This window comes from Emydura macquarii, unplaced genomic scaffold, assembly GCF_026122565.2.
Source record: "Emydura macquarii macquarii isolate MOO-44397 ecotype Brisbane River unplaced genomic scaffold, CSIRO-AGI_Emac_v2 contig_18, whole genome shotgun sequence".
Taxonomy (NCBI): Eukaryota; Metazoa; Chordata; order Testudines; family Chelidae; genus Emydura; species Emydura macquarii.
This window is the reverse complement of record NW_027130155.1, coordinates 9,197,439-9,213,066: the sequence shown is the minus strand read 5'-3', so window position 1 is coordinate 9,213,066 and position 15,628 is coordinate 9,197,439. Positions and strand designations below refer to the sequence as shown.

At 36.1% G+C, this 15,628-nt stretch overlaps 1 protein-coding gene across 7 annotated transcripts in view; it reads left to right on the top strand.

The window, feature by feature from the left end:
* Nucleotides 1-15,628, top strand: part of U2SURP (U2 snRNP associated SURP domain containing) — a 60,502-nt gene that overhangs the window by 18,302 nt on the left and 26,572 nt on the right. For 2 of the 7 annotated variants that reach the window (XM_067556672.1, XM_067556509.1), the window contains exons 2-12: nucleotides 2,780-2,827; nucleotides 6,204-6,302; nucleotides 7,573-7,687; nucleotides 8,099-8,235; nucleotides 10,331-10,398; nucleotides 11,533-11,627; nucleotides 11,707-11,742; nucleotides 11,831-11,913; nucleotides 12,398-12,563; nucleotides 13,979-14,190; nucleotides 15,149-15,192. In XM_067556672.1, the coding sequence (XP_067412773.1) occupies nucleotides 2,780-2,827; nucleotides 6,204-6,302; nucleotides 7,573-7,687; nucleotides 8,099-8,235; nucleotides 10,331-10,398; nucleotides 11,533-11,627; nucleotides 11,707-11,742; nucleotides 11,831-11,913; nucleotides 12,398-12,563; nucleotides 13,979-14,190; nucleotides 15,149-15,192 (1,103 nt within the window). Of the gene's footprint in view, nucleotides 1-2,779; nucleotides 2,828-6,203; nucleotides 6,309-7,572; nucleotides 7,688-8,098; nucleotides 8,236-10,330; nucleotides 10,399-11,532; nucleotides 11,628-11,706; nucleotides 11,743-11,830; nucleotides 11,914-12,397; nucleotides 12,564-13,978; nucleotides 14,191-15,148; nucleotides 15,193-15,628 lie in introns of those variants that run through there. The other 5 variants (XM_067556383.1, XM_067556585.1, XM_067556756.1 and 2 more) reach the window with 4 other exon arrangements.

Here is a 15,628-nt window from a genome sequence, read left to right as displayed (position 1 = left end):
ATATGTTATTAAGGAGCACCCTTCCATTTCTTCTTCTAAGTATCTTCTCATCTTTGCCATATTTGCAGCATTGTCTGTGACAAAACTGTGCACGTGACAGTTGAATATTTTTTCACAGTTTATTACAGCTTTCACTGCCACTTCTTTTAAATATTCTGTTGTGTGGGCATTTCCCGATGTATCTATTGTTTCTGAAAGATATGCAACCCCATTGTCTGTTGTCACACAGGCACACATTACTGGATCATTGTGAACATTGCTTCACCCATCAAGGCTTAAACTGGCAAATTTCCCCTCAGTATTTCTTGCACACTGTTCAAGTTCCTTCTCATACACTGTATCTAGCAACCTTCCACCAATGTCTGCTCTACCAGGAGGAGTGTAACCTGGTCGTAAGGACTCAACCATGTCAATGAAGTGTTTATTGTTAACAATGCGAAAAGGAGAATTTGTGGCATAAATGAACCGAGCAATCTTTTCATCTATGGTATCTTGTTGGTATTTGCTGGTCCTTACTACAAACCCATCCTTGGCGGTGGTTTTACTGGATGATTGAAATCTTTTGCTTGCTACTGATACTTTGTTGTCCGAAGTATGTTTAGTTGCAGCACTGCTGCTAAAAGTACCAAGGGATGACTCTGAAGTTGTTGCAGATAGTCACAGTCAGTCTCTTATGTTTAAATGGAATCCTGAAACAAAATTCAAAAATAATTTTGAATGGTCATTCTTCTCAGTTCTTCTCACTCTATTATTTGGTTAATCATTTACATTTTTTTCAGCAAGGATGCAGAGCCGATTCCAAATTACCAGAAAAACTAAGACTGACTGCATTTAGAGTGCACTTAATTTTGGAGTAAGCCCGATAGAACTCACTGGCACTTCTGTTTTTGAGAAAACAAGTATATGATGGGGTTCCCTTGGAAAAGCTGAGTTATGCTGAAGTAAAATAGGGAATAGACTTATGGCACCACCATTATGGTCTGTGGCCATGATGTTCCAAAATAAGGGGCATGTGTTATGTAATATAAAATAAGAAAATGACATCCAGTGGCAACTGGCTACTCTAGATTTCTCTTACTGCAGCTTTTTGTACCGTATACTTGGGTGATAGATTCTAAACCTAGTTAACTAATTAAACAAGTCATAAGGATTAGCTAAGCTAAATTTTTTTTTCTAGCAACATCCAACATAGCAGACAGCTTGGGATTTTACTTGTTAAATCACACTTATCTAAAAGGCATAGAGAAAGTTTTGAAGAATGATGCATTGCAAAGTGAATTATTTAAGTTATTAACCCGTTGAGCCACATTGTTCTTCAGACATATCCACATCTTCATCCACATGTCGCAAAAGTGTGGGGGAATATAGGAAGCTGTGTGTGTACTTGAATAATGTCTTCCCTTTTTTCTTTCGAGTCCACCCCACTGTTTCTTTCTATTCTGCCTCCATCCTTTGTCTTTCTGTCTTTAAGCTTGTGTCTTAACTAACTACTCTGCCTTGGTTGGCCCAGCTCCACCATCACATAAGCACAGAACAAAAGTCCTATCCAGCCTGTGTCTTTCTGTGCACATGTGACTTTAGTCTGCTGAGAAACAGAAACTGAAAGTCCAGAACTTTCAAGAAGCAAGAGCTGGTAGTTAGGCTGGACAGACTAGAGTCATTAATTCATTTTTATGAGACTATAAGTGTAGGTTTAGCATGTTTGTGATGAGATTTAATTGTAACTGTTATTTTTTAAATGTGAGAGAAATTTAGTATTTTATTGATGATTTAAAAAAAAAAGTGATTTTAAATAAAAAAAAAAAAAAATCCAATTTTTTTCTTCCCTGATTTTTATCCACTCTGATTACAATTATTTTCTTCCTGTCTTATTTGGTAATTATGATATCCTTCTCTTTTGTGGATATAGCATTCCTATGTACAAACAGAACCCCTCAATGTTCAAGTGAAAAAACTCACTATAAAATAAAGCTTACTAACATTTACCATCTAAAAAGTGAAAGGCTAATATTAGAAAAGATACCAAGAAAGAAGTAGAAACAGGCATATCTTTCAAAACCACAAAAGTTACTATTAAAAGAAAAGCAACAATGATCTTCACTTATTAATAACATTCATCAAGCTAATATCAATTACATGAAATACATTTAAAGTGTAGTTTAAAATAAAATATTGATGTCAACTAGTATATGTGTTACGGGTTAACTTGATTGGGTTGGGGTGGAGTGGAAGGATTTAAGATTATTTCCTTCCAGTTCTGGTTAATCACAACATACTAATAACATGTACTAATATCAACAAATCCAATTTAGTAAATCATTTTATAACATAAGGCAAATATAATGAAACATATAATGTTACCTTTGAAGGTACTTCATAATGACAGTTTCAAGATGTAAGCAGGTTCAGTGCAACAGCCCTGGAATTAAAGTCTTTAAGGTGGCTTCCTTCCCTTCCTGAATCTTGGTGGAAGTGATGAGTTTATGAAATCCAGAGTGTAAAATTCAGATGTTTATGGATAAGGGTGAGAGCCTTGTCTACTCTTCTTCCTTCGTTGCCTCAGACATTATCAATGTACACTGAGTATCCCTTTTGTACTGCTCAAATACTTTGAAAAATCTTAAATATGAGGGCAAAGATATGTGGCAAGGTATTGGTGGAGGAAATTGAAATGAAAATGGAATCCCAACAGCTGCAGCTGAAAGGACCAATGTTTTTTGCTTATCAGTAAATGCTACTTATACATTCCTAAGTGATTTTTTTCCCCCATCATTTGCAGGTCAGACTGCCAGATGCAGTACACACTATTGGATCTGCCGATAGTCACGTAAGTCCAAAAGATCTGAATATAGCTGTTAGATTGCAAAGAATACTTCACCTATTTTGTCACAGTCTGCTCCCACTGGTGGGTAATAAATATAAACTGTTGATATTCATTAGTAAATGATTCATAGAATTATTTTAACTTTGCTTCCACTTTGGCTTGTCAGTCTCATGCATGTGTGTCCGCCTCCTGGGTTTTTAGCATGATCTGTTTGCATGTTCAGAGATACAACAGTCCTCATTTTAGAACTTCAAAATATTCTCTTAAATTATGTAAACAATAATTGCTTAGTGGTACTAGGGAGTTTGTCTTCCCCTCACCTCTCTTTCTTGCCAGAAAAGGGCAGAATACTAGAACAATATACTTTCCTTCATGATGATTACCAATATAGGAAGAGCTGTAAGAAGCAAGGCAATAGATGTTTGAGTAAACTAGTTGTAAAGAGTATATATGTTTGAAGAATTTGTTCAGTGTTTTGGAAGAAGTGCCTTGTTTGCCAAATTCAGTGATCCTTTAAGTGGTTTGGTGTGTGAACAATTGTTTTTTCATTTAAACTTCTGCTTTTTAGAATGCCTCTAGAGCAGATTTCTACAAAAGAGACTGGTTAGGTTTCTTGCTTTGTTTGTTTGTTTGTTTGTTTGTTTTTGTTTTTGTTTTTTTGGCCACCTCTTGAAGATGTCTTATTTATCCCCATTATACAGCTGGTAAATTGCCTGATAGTCACACCAGTTTCTGAGCTAAAACACAATTGATCAGCGAGATAAAATAGAGCTCTGAAACGTGGCATCAAACTCAGTTTGCGCACAGGATTTTTTCAAAATTTCAGTCTATGTTAACTGTTCCATTAGCAGCTGCAAAATTGCTTATAAATTACCAGCATTGTTATTTAATGACAGGATGTAAGCAGCTTCATTACAACAAGCTTGGAGTTAGTCTTTTGTTGTGGCCTCACTCCCTCCATCCTGAGGCACAGGCTTTGCATGAATTAGAAAGACCTAGTTTGAGTTCAATTTCAGGTCGAGTTTACACGTCTGGTAGCTACAAAAAAACAACCTTTTCCTTCATTTTTAAATCTTTTTTTTTTTACTCGATTTGATCTGGAAATTGAGATAGAAAACCTGTAGAGCCCCTGTTTCTACTTATGATTACTTTTTAGAAGACAACTGCACTTCAAAACTGAATCAATGCATAGCTTAACAAAGTCAAAAAACCCTACAGTGTTGATGACTTACAAGTAATTTTGAAGCTGATAATGGAACACTTTACATACACAGTTTCAGTCTGGTTTTGTATGCAGGATGGTGTACCAGGTATGGTCAGCAATTACAAACATCACTTTTGTTCTGAGCAGCATGCTGCTATTGGGCATGTCAAGATAATCCATTCAGTTTGGGCCTGCCTACACTGAGTGAGGAAACCATTGCAGGGACACTGCATAAAATGGTTGATTGTGTTGCTTGACTTTGCAACAGTTTAGTATGTAGAATACTGATTTTTTTTTTGACAGACTCTCGTTTGATGCTTCTGACAAGTTCACCATACAACTGACCTCCTGAAGCACCTCTCCCATAGTGACTTGCACTTTTCATAAGACACAGGAGATTTTGTATGACCTCCAAATGTGAAAAAGCTATATTGTATGATGAGTTAAAGAACGGATTGAGCCAGTCAGTGCAGGTGGAATACTTTTGTAGCTTCCTGCCCTCATGGGGAGAAACTACTGTAGACTGCACCAAATCAGTTGGGCCTCGGCTAAACACTTGCTATGTAGCAGAGACTGGAAAACTTGCTATTAAACTTGCTAGCCATTAACCCACTTAAAAGATGAGGGGTGCATCATCAGACACTACTTACTGTGCCTTAGTGAGAAATCCTGTGTCCGCCCAAGTTCAAGAGCAGTGAGCCTTTGGCCTTCTCATTCTTATTGTTGGATTCTATTTTTGTTACACATATAGAGTGATGCATGTGTGGACACCAAGCAAGTATTGTACACAGCTCAAGTTATTTCAAGTAATAGCTTCATACAGTACTTTTACATGTTGTGTAAAAATGGTTTTGAGTAGGAAACTTCTATCAGAAGTGGTGTTAAATGATTAAGGCATTGAAATTCCTGGGAAATTCCATTCCAGATAGTTTTTCCAAAGATAACATATTTTCTTTTTTTTTTTGCAGGTGACTCTGAAATCTCTTTGGTATCATGACCTAAGTTGTTTAGTTTGCTAACTTTAATTTTTCGCAAAGTGGAATCTGCTGTTTTAAAGAGGTTGTGTGTTGCTGAGATAGCAGTTAGCATCAAAATGAGTTGATAGCTGTGATAGGGCTTTGAAAATGTTTTCAGGAGGTGAAGTGCCATACCATATGTAGAGTTCTTCTGGTGATGAATAGGGAGGTTTTCTTTATTCCTATATTGATTCTTAGTTTCAATAACAAACAGAAATTAAATTATTTAATTTAAAAATTGAGATTAATTTCTGCTATTTTTTGAACTATTGGCATTTCAAAATAAGTTTGCTTTCTTGTCTCTTTTACCCTCCCCACTGCCCATTTCTTGGGGAAGTTGTCCTCAGCTATTATCCTCCCTCTCAATGCCTTACCATCTTTCTCCAGTCAGACAAACAGGAGAATCCTGCAGATGATCAATTATTGCTAGTTCAGTTGTGCAAGTGTAATTGTTCTGTGTGATCTTCCTTTTTGATAGTTTTAAGGAAGGAGAGATTAAATTGGGAGAAGCAAGGAGAATGAGAATTGGGAAATGAAGGTTTTAATTGTGCTGGGGCTGAAAAGGCTCAAGAATACAACTTTCCTCTGTATCTTCCCTCAACAAAAACAAATTTAATCTCCTCTGCACCCCTTTAATTTTATTTCAATTAAAATCCTCCATCACAACTGGCTGGGATCACAAAATTGTTCTTCTGGCTAAGAGAATTTAATTAACTACGACTTTCTTCAGCTCCTGTCAGTGTTTCTTAAATGGTTGCAGGGGTTGCCACGGAGTGATGGTAAAGCATATTGTTGTCCAGGTTTTAGCAACCAGGCATACTCAGCAGTTTCAGCTTCTTCTGACCCATGTATTGGGTTCACAAACTTCATTAGGTTTCCCACAAGTTAATACAGAACATATCACAAGACCACCAACCTAGCTCATCTAAGTTTGGATGTCAAAAGCTTTCTCCATAAGCTATTGCTGAATAGTTTTAAATTATCAAAATATTTCAGAATTGTATTGCTGTTGGAAAACTACCTGTCCTGAGGGACAAGTCCAGGCAGACTTCATTTTTCCCCCCAAGTAACTAAACCAGCTGATTGGTGTGAGTCCTTTCAGATAGAATGTTACTTTGGATGTTAAAGTGAACATTTGCTTTTTTTGTTCCTTTTGTAGCCTCTTTTGGAAAACAAACTTAAAGCATTCAGTATTGGCAAAATGAGTGCTGCCAAGAGGACTTTAAGCAAGAAGGAACAAGAAGAGTTAAAAAAGAAGGTAATGGTAAATAGCGAAGATTTTTTTCTTCTCATACAGGTGACGTTATCTTGACATTAGCTTATTCAAAGAACTGGCAGTTAAAATAGAAATTCTGTTTCACAAAATTAATTGTAACTTAACTTTTTAAAAATTAAAGTAAATAATACCTTAACTGTATTAGTTAATTTCATGTGGTAGTTTTTAGTATTTGTTGCTTACTGTATTGGGAGCACAGATATGTGTCTTTTGAAATGGGAAAAAAGCTAGGATGAGGCTAAATGAGAGATCAGATTCCGGGGCTTTCCTGGACATTTTGGGTTATGACAGTCCAGTGACTGTTGTGATGTTCAGTCTGTGAATTCAGCCCCTACCTTTGACCTACTGCCCCCTCAGGTCACTTTTGTCTTGTGTGGCTTTATGTTATATATTATTTGACTTTAATTGTTACCAAGAGACTCAATGGCACTGTTCTGTTTAGATATTTCAGTGTTGCATATTTTTTATTCTACAAAATAGATTTTACTTTCAAACTAGAGATTTTTATCTTGGAAACACAGTGAATTTGTTAAATATGGCTTGGTACAGAAATGTACATGTGTGATGTAAAATGGCTTCAGAACATCTTGGAATTTTAGGAAAGGCCTTTACAATATTTTAATATATGTGAACTCTTTGCTTTAGCTTGTGTGATATCAGCTCATTGTAATTAAAGTTAGGGGTTTTCAAAGAGCCTAAAGATGTTAAGTTCTCAACTTCCTTTGAATTTTCAGTGGGATTTGGCTTCCTAACATCCCCAGACTCCTTTGAAAAGCCTAATGTAAGGCAATTCAGTGGTGTTGAACTTAATTTGCTGTCTCATTTATTTTTATTAATTTGTCATTTGTGAAATACATCATTTAAATCTGATCCCATTATTAATTTCATCCAGACACACTGTTTGACTCCCATAGTATACACTATACATTTTTTTGCAACAATCGGGCTAGTGCTGAGTCTGATCTTATAAGGATGAACTTTGTAGTATTTTTGTGTTTGCCATCTTCTTTTTAGCTCTGAAATTATAAATCATTTAAAAAAATCACTTCTGCAGTTATAAATGAGTAATCATATTTGACCATACAAATCTAGCTGTTTGTCTCTAGCTCCTAATTCTTCCCACATTCCTGCCCTGAAAAAGTGTAGCATGAGCTCTAGAAAACAAAAAGGAATGTCCATATGGCTGCTTAAGGTTAGATGTCTCAGGGATGCTGTTTGTAATAATAGTAAAAAGATTTAACATTTGATGTAGGAGGATGAGAAGGCAGCTGCAGAAATTTATGAAGAATTCCTTGCTGCCTTTGAAGGAAGTGATGGTAATAAAGTGAAAACGTTTGTAAGAGGAGGAATTGTTAATGCGACTAAAGGTAAGACTGAATATTTTATCCCCAATAACTTCTGGGTAATTGCAAATGAAAAGGTTAGATTTGGATTTTATTTTGTATTAGATCTAATAAAGTATGCTGCTTGCCAACATTTTTTATTATACTTTTAGGAGATGTTTACATAACTCATTAGCATGTTAATAAATGATCACTTTTTATATTAAAAGGAAAGTGTTCTTTTTTATCAGCTACACTTATTTAATGCCTATCCTGAGTATTACAGTTAAATTGCAAAAAGTGTGGTGGTACTACAGCATTTCATTTTGATTTATAAATAACTAATTTGTTTAGATTCTGGGTTGAGGGGACAGAATTTCAGAAATAAAAAAAAAACCTCTGATTCTTTGGCTTATTATGCAGTAACAGTTAACTGAGTTCCTTTTTTAAATTCAGATGAACATGAAACAGATGAAAAACGAGGTAAAATCTACAAACCTTCATCACGATTTGCAGATCAAAAAAATCAGCAAAGTCAGCCATCCTCTAACGAGAAGCCTCCATCCCTTCTAATGATAGAAACCAAAAAGCCTGTAAGTTATTCTTTTCAAAATATTTACTACATGTTGAATTAATCTTCAAAGCACTTACACATATTAACTACATCATCCTGTAGGGTAGTTTTATCCCCATTTTTCATATCAGAGGAACCAAGACGTGGATATTATGTGATTTACTCAAACCATATAGTAAGTCATTGTGGAGATTAGAATGCAAAGGTCTGCTAGTCCTATATTCAGACCAGCATCTCTTGGCTCCCTGAAAATGGCAATCTCTTTATTTTGTGCAGAAGAAATATTGTACAGGCTCTAGTATTCCTTTTAATCAGGACAACTTTATCATGAGTTAGTATTTGGTGACTATTAAAAGAATGTTCCCAATCACTACTGAAGTGTATATACTTGGTAGCATCAGCTATTGTGAAGGTTTCAAAACAGTTTTCATTTTAACCATCTGTTTTCAGATGCTTGTAACTTTAAGAAATTTTCACCTTTTGGACTGATCTACATTTTCCATGCTTGGTCTCTGTCACAAGGTGAATTTTTTTGAAGCTTAAGCAAAATCCCTTCAGATCTTTGAGTTATAACCAATAGCCTGCACGACTTGCAAGTCTTCTAAGATGAAGCACTTACTTTCTTTCATTTTTCTTTTTTCTGTCAGTTTGCATGTATAATGTTAGTTTAATTTTGTTTTGCTTTTAAGAAAATGGAAAAAATTAATTGCAAAAACTGTTGGGGCACATTAAGACTGTGCAACTGAACACTCAAGTCAGAAAATGTGGAAGTTAAGGTTTAACCTGCATCCTTAATGCTGTTCCTGTGTCAGTTCATTATGATGAGCTGCTTAATTATGTTTCCTAAATATAATTCTTTCTACAATCTTTATATAGGTGTGAAGCCTCTGTAGCATTGTGCGTTAGTGTGGGAAAGTAACAAGTGATATTAAAATTATGCAAACCCACCCCAACTTAAAACACTAAGCTGTGGATTTGGAATAGTAGAGTGGGATACTAATGGATAACATTGTAGATATTTCAGAGTGTGTAAAGATTTTCAGTTACAAAAAAAGAGCTACTTAGCTGCACTTCTTGAGTGCATCTTAACTCGTCTCACCAAGCCCTTCACTGTCATATTTCTGTTAAAATGTTGTTGTCACGAACACTTACCATATGAGGGAAGCAAATTACTCACCTGACAATTACTCTGGTGACTGAGGATAAGGATCAAAATATTTTTTTGCTTGCCAAACACTCCACCTTGCCCCCCCACCAAAAAAGACCCAAACAAAAAAACCCCAAAACCACACCTCAAAAAACCTGGCCTCTACAATTAATGGGCAGTAGCATTTTTCCAAAGCTGTGGTATGTAACACATCAAATATTTAGCAATTAGAAAAAAAACATACTTTTGTACGTCAGCTAATTGGGAAAACATTTTCAGTTAAATTTAGTTACATGAAACTATTTTAGAGAAGAAAGGATGGGTCACGTGAGTTGGATCAGGTGTATATGTTAACACATCATACAAAGAAAAAATGAAATATTAGAATATTCATATTCTTAATGTAAGACAAGTATTTTTCTGATACTCTTTCCTTCTAAGAGTAAACAACTCTTCAGAGAAATATCTGTATCTAAAGTGGAAGTGGGGGAAGGAAGTTTTATTCAAGTATAGCTTGTATATGGATGTTCAAATATTTCAGTATATATTACTTAATTGAACATAGACTATAACCGGAGAAGTCTAAGTCACTAAGGATGTGGTCAACATTTGTGATAAAGTAAGTGTTAAACTGAGAAGTGCATTACAAGATGTTCAATAGGTATCTTAAGTTGTACAGATAATGTTTGAGCATAAGAACACAAAGGCTACATCGTAATGTATAAGCACGAATACAGAATTAAAGTTTACATTCAACCTTAACTTTTGTATTTCCAGACTTTGTGTTCATAGGGCTCAGCCTTAATGTTTTTAAAGGTGGATTTTTGTCTGCAGTTCAGTCATTTGGAAACCTGTAGATAATATGGATTGGAAATGATCTAAAATACAAGTCACATAAACATTCCTTTGACAAACTCTTTCATTGTGTGTTCCTCTGAAATGTTGGCTGATGCATCCTTTATTTTAGCCTTTGAAGAAGGGGGAGAAGGAAAAGAAAAAGAGCAATTTAGAACTTTTCAAAGAAGAACTAAAACAGTAAGTTTAGAATGCATGGAATGCCATCATAAACTAGTAAACATGGCACAGATGTTTGAATTTTCCCCTTTTACAGAACTCAGACCAGGGCTTAGATCATCACATCAGGGTCTCAAGTACTTGAATGTTACTCCCAACAAAGTGCACAGCATCCACTAGCCCTCTGGGGGAAGTCAGATTTCAATGTTAGTAGCCAAAGAGTTTGGTTCTTCAGTTAATCGCTTTTAAGGCCTATGTGCTAAACGGGTTACACTGGACATTTGCAGACAGAAGCCAACAGGGTTCGTTGCCTTTACATTTTCACAGTAGCTAGATGGCTCAAGGGGATAAGCAGTAAGCCTTTGAACCCTACTGACTTGCTAAAGTCAGTTTGCATCCCACCTTGGGCAGAAATTTGGGAAAGGTTGTAAGGCACAAAACATTAAAATGCTATAAGATCTGTTTTTTTTTTTTTTTTTTTAATTTTGGGGGAATGTAATCAAATTATTTTCATTTAAATAAAACCATGATGCTTGCTTGCATGGAGGGGGGCTGCCTCATGGAGGGGAGGGATAAATGGGAGTTCAGGTGGGGGACACTCGGAAAGGAATATAGGGGTGAGTTGCAGGTAGACTGGGCAGAAAGTAGGGACACCTGTCAGCCCCACATTCTCCCTTTCTGTGTGTGTACCAGGATTGGGGGTGGAAGGGATCCTGAGCCCCTCCCTACCTTCATGTATATGCCAGTATCTGGGGATCTCCTGCCCCCCTCATGCAAGCTGGGGAATTGTGCGTGTGTGTGTGTTGCTCATCTGTGGAAGTCTGACTCCATCATGTGATCCCAGTTCTTATAAATGGAACATTACTATCACCTACAGGTGGTCCGTCCAGGTTGGGGTTAAGGCACACTAGTGGGGTGAAATGGGGAAGATTACATTTATGATTATTTTAGTTGTCCCATATCTGTGGCTAAGTGGAAAGCTTTAGACTGGTGCTGGCAATTTGATACTTTTTACCAGCACAAACTTCATTTTAAAATGGTTACTAGCAAAATATTGATGATTCATATTTTGGAAGATATTACTTGAAAAATTGTTTATTAGAGATGACCACTAAAACTGTAGCTAATTGCTACCTATATTTAACATTTTTATAGAATTCAAGAAGAGCGTGATGAAAGGCATAAAACAAAAGGTAGATTAAGTCGTTTTGAGCCACCTCAGTCAGATTCAGATGGCCAGCGCCGTTCCAGTGAGTAATCATAATTTTATTATGTTTGTTTGTTCTGTAAAATGTGTAAACTAAATATACAAAATCTCTTTTTATTTAGTGGATGCTCCTTCAAGAAGAAACAGATCTTCTGGTGGTAATATAGATTCTTTTTTACATTCGGTACCATATTGTGTCACTTAAATGTAATGCTTTGGATTATAATCATTTTCTCTTTATTTTAGTACTCGATGATTACGCACCAGGTTCACATGATGTTGGAGATCCAAGCACAACAAATTTGTACCTTGGAAACATTAATCCTCAGGTAATGTTGGATGTAGCCAAGTAACTAAGAGCAGCAGTTGCATTAGATCCAGTTGAACTCTTTCTGCAGATTTTTCTCTCAGTGAAATTTTGTTTTGTGATGGCCAATTATAGTTAAACTGTACACTTAAAAATTATATATTGTGAAAATGTTACGGTTCTGTAGAGATCCAGGTTTCGATGGTCGATTACTGGGGGTAGGGCATTCTCAGAGGAAGCAATTCTGCTCTAGAACTGCTTCCTGGAAAAGATTAGGCTGAGCTGAAGCCTGATTGTGGTTGGATCAGAATATGAGACGTTCCTTTTCAAGAGAGCCTTCCCCCTAGAATGGCAGCCATAAGCAGCAGCACCCTGCAAACTCCAAAACATATACATAGCCTCCTGTTTTTCAGGGAATTGAGAGAAATAATATCAGAACACCAAGGTGATATAGGTACCTTAGAAAAACTATAACTAGATGCTAATTCTGGTTTCTTTTCCTATAGATGAATGAAGAAATGTTATGTCAAGAATTTGGGCGCTTTGGACCATTAGCTAGTGTTAAAATTATGTGGCCAAGAACCGATGAGGAAAGAGCAAGAGAGAGGAACTGTGGTTTTGTTGCCTTTATGAATAGGAGAGATGCTGAACGAGCATTAAAGAATTTAAATGGTAAACGGGGCTTTAAATTGTATCAAGTCATAATTACCTTTTGGGGAAGGCTTGAAGTGTAAGTTTGGCAGACATGTGTCTTAAAGTTAAGTTCTTTCAAAATGAAATAATAGAAAATACTATGTGTCTTAGAAAAGATGCGGAAACTTGGCAATTTTTTTTTCATTTTTTCTTGCCAGTGCAGTTTGAAACACCATTTAAAAAATAAATGACTGGAGTCTTACAATGACTTTCTTTCCTCTGACAATTGAAATAGTTTTTTCCAACTGCAGAGGGTCAGAGAGATGCTACTATATTATAAATAGTTAAAATGGTTTACAGTGAATTGGTTATTTTTGGTAAATAGTTAAAACTGTGTGAATTGAGGCCAGGTCTACACTTAAAACTTATGCTGGTTCTGTATAGTAATATTGATTAGGAGATACGGTATTTTTACATCATTTTTATGTTTGCAAAAGTCTTAGTGTAGATGCACATATACTGGCAAAAAAGTGTTTTGACGGTAAAGCATATTTCATTTTTGGGAAATGGTATAACTATACCAGTGAAAGCACACTCTTGTTGATGTAAGCTGTGTCTGTACTAGGCTAGTCTGTGTATAGTACTGCTGTATTGGCAAAATCTTTTCTAGTGTAGAGTAGGCCTAACCTAACGCTGTACAAACTATTTTATGGCTCATCAATTTGGGCTTGTCTACACTTACCTCCGAGATTCAGCGGCAGTCGACTGGAAATACGCAAGCTACGCAAAAAACTTGCGTAACTCCCTTCGACTTCTCTGCTTCTCTTCTGCATACCGTCTTCACTGCACTGCACCAGCACTATGCCACTTGAGAAGGTGGTCTTAATACGTCGATTTCTGGATCGACTGAGCAGGTCTTCACTGACCGTTCAGTCGATCCAGAGAAATTGATCTGACGGTGGCGAATTTGCCGCTGTCAGTGAAGACGTAGCCTTTGATTTGAATCAATTGAATTTAACACAGTGATGATAAAGTTTTAGTCTTGATGCACAAACCTTGTGCTGTAATACTGGCAAGGTGTAAAGAGAAGAACTTGCCAAGTGAAGATACAACATAAAAATTGAAAGAGAAAGTACTTATTAAAGTACTGCTTTTATGTAACTGTGGGTGAGGGGAAAGGCCTGTCCCCAACTCACATTTCAACAGTTATGTGCACTGTACTCTTCCAAAGGCAAACTTTGAAACCCTCAAAAAATCATGTATGTAGTGGGCTTTCATTTTGGTATTATGTCACCTGCAGTCTTGGTTTAATCTTACCATATAGTTTAAGCAAAAACAGATTAACCTTAGTAAGACAGGCCCAAAAGCTGTAATAAAACATTGCAAAGAGTGGCACAGTACCAATTTATGACATAACTTTCATTTTTATCAACTATAACCTTTCACTTTTTCAGGCAAGATGATTATGTCCTTTGAAATGAAGCTAGGCTGGGGCAAAGCTGTACCTATTCCACCGCACCCAATATACATTCCACCTTCCATGATGGAGCACACCCTCCCACCACCTCCATCAGGACTGCCTTTTAATGCTCAGCCTAGAGAGAGATTGAAGAACCCTAATGCTCCAATGTTACCACCACCAAAAAACAAGGAGGATTTTGAGAAGGTAACTTAAAAATGTACCCTGGGCCATATCTAATTGATAAATATTAAATCTATGGTAGTCTTTTTCAATGGCTTTATAGAATTGCATTGTTCAGTCTGTTTCTGGCGGCCCTTAGAAACACAAACTGAGCTGTTCCCGGCCTTCGCCCAAGGGACCTTTATCCCTGAGGCATTGTCTGAGTATATTAGGCCATGGTATTGGGCCTTGTCTTATTTTTATTACTCTCTTAAATCTGGCCATCATTTTCCCCCTCCAAGTTCCCTGGTTTTTTTTCTCCTACGTCCCCCCTTTGTAAGCTGCCAAATTTGCAGTATCTAAATTATTTCCTTTAAAGCAACTGCTACATTTGAATTCAGATAGCTTAATTTTTACGCTAGAATGAGCTCATAAAATAGTTCTTCTGTCTAGATGGCTACTAGTAAGTTCAGACATTGAGTCAGTATTTGAGGATAGTTGTGGAGTCAGAATATTTTCAGAGGTTTTTAGAACATTAGCTATGATGATAAAAATGAAGGGTAAGTATTAACACAAACCAATTTGATTTACATATGTAAGAATTTGTTGATTCTTTAATGAATGACACTTAAAATGGTAGGCTTATTTTTTAAAAGGCTTGGGAACAGAGTAGAAAAAATCAATATGATCCAGGTCAACTAGTTGAGAATTGTTTCATAAATTAAAACTCCTTAATTATTCTCAGTGTAGTACTATTCAGTGCATTGATGTGCATTCCACCAGGAATGCTCTAATACTTTGCAATTAGTGAACTTCTGTGATTCACTGAACCCAACCATCTGTTTTTTATGTAATTGCTTAGTTATAACTTTCCAGCAGTGATTGCCTGCAAATCTTGTGATAGATGTGTAGTATTTTCAATGCATATGTGTATTTTTGCTTGTTACTTGTTAACAATACTCACATATTCTATGTTTATTATCTGATGTGACTTCATATACAGACTCTGTCGCAAGCCATAGTCAAAGTGGTTATCCCAACAGAAAGGTACATGTTTTTCTTTATTATTACTGATCTAAATATAGAAAATATCCCCTTCGGAATTTTAAAGAAAAATTGTGATGTTGAGGAAAAGGTAATGGCTTGACTGAGCAATGGTTCTTTCATACTACTTATAACGGACATTCATTTTTTTAAATAGCCTATATTTCACATTTAATATTTACCACAGCAGTTTGTTTGGTGGAGAAGAACAGAATTATGATTCTCAGCAGCTAGCCTTGAATACTAGGGTATAGTTTCAGTGTAATTTCATCAGAAAACATTACTCTGAGAAGTATTTAAGATTAGTAACAATTTTGTAGGTCTTGCTATTAACATCTGAATACTTTAGAGCCATAACATTTCTGTATCTAATATGGTACTCCTTTCTTTTTTGAATTATGAACATATAACTCACAACTCTTGTTCAGTTGACCCTATT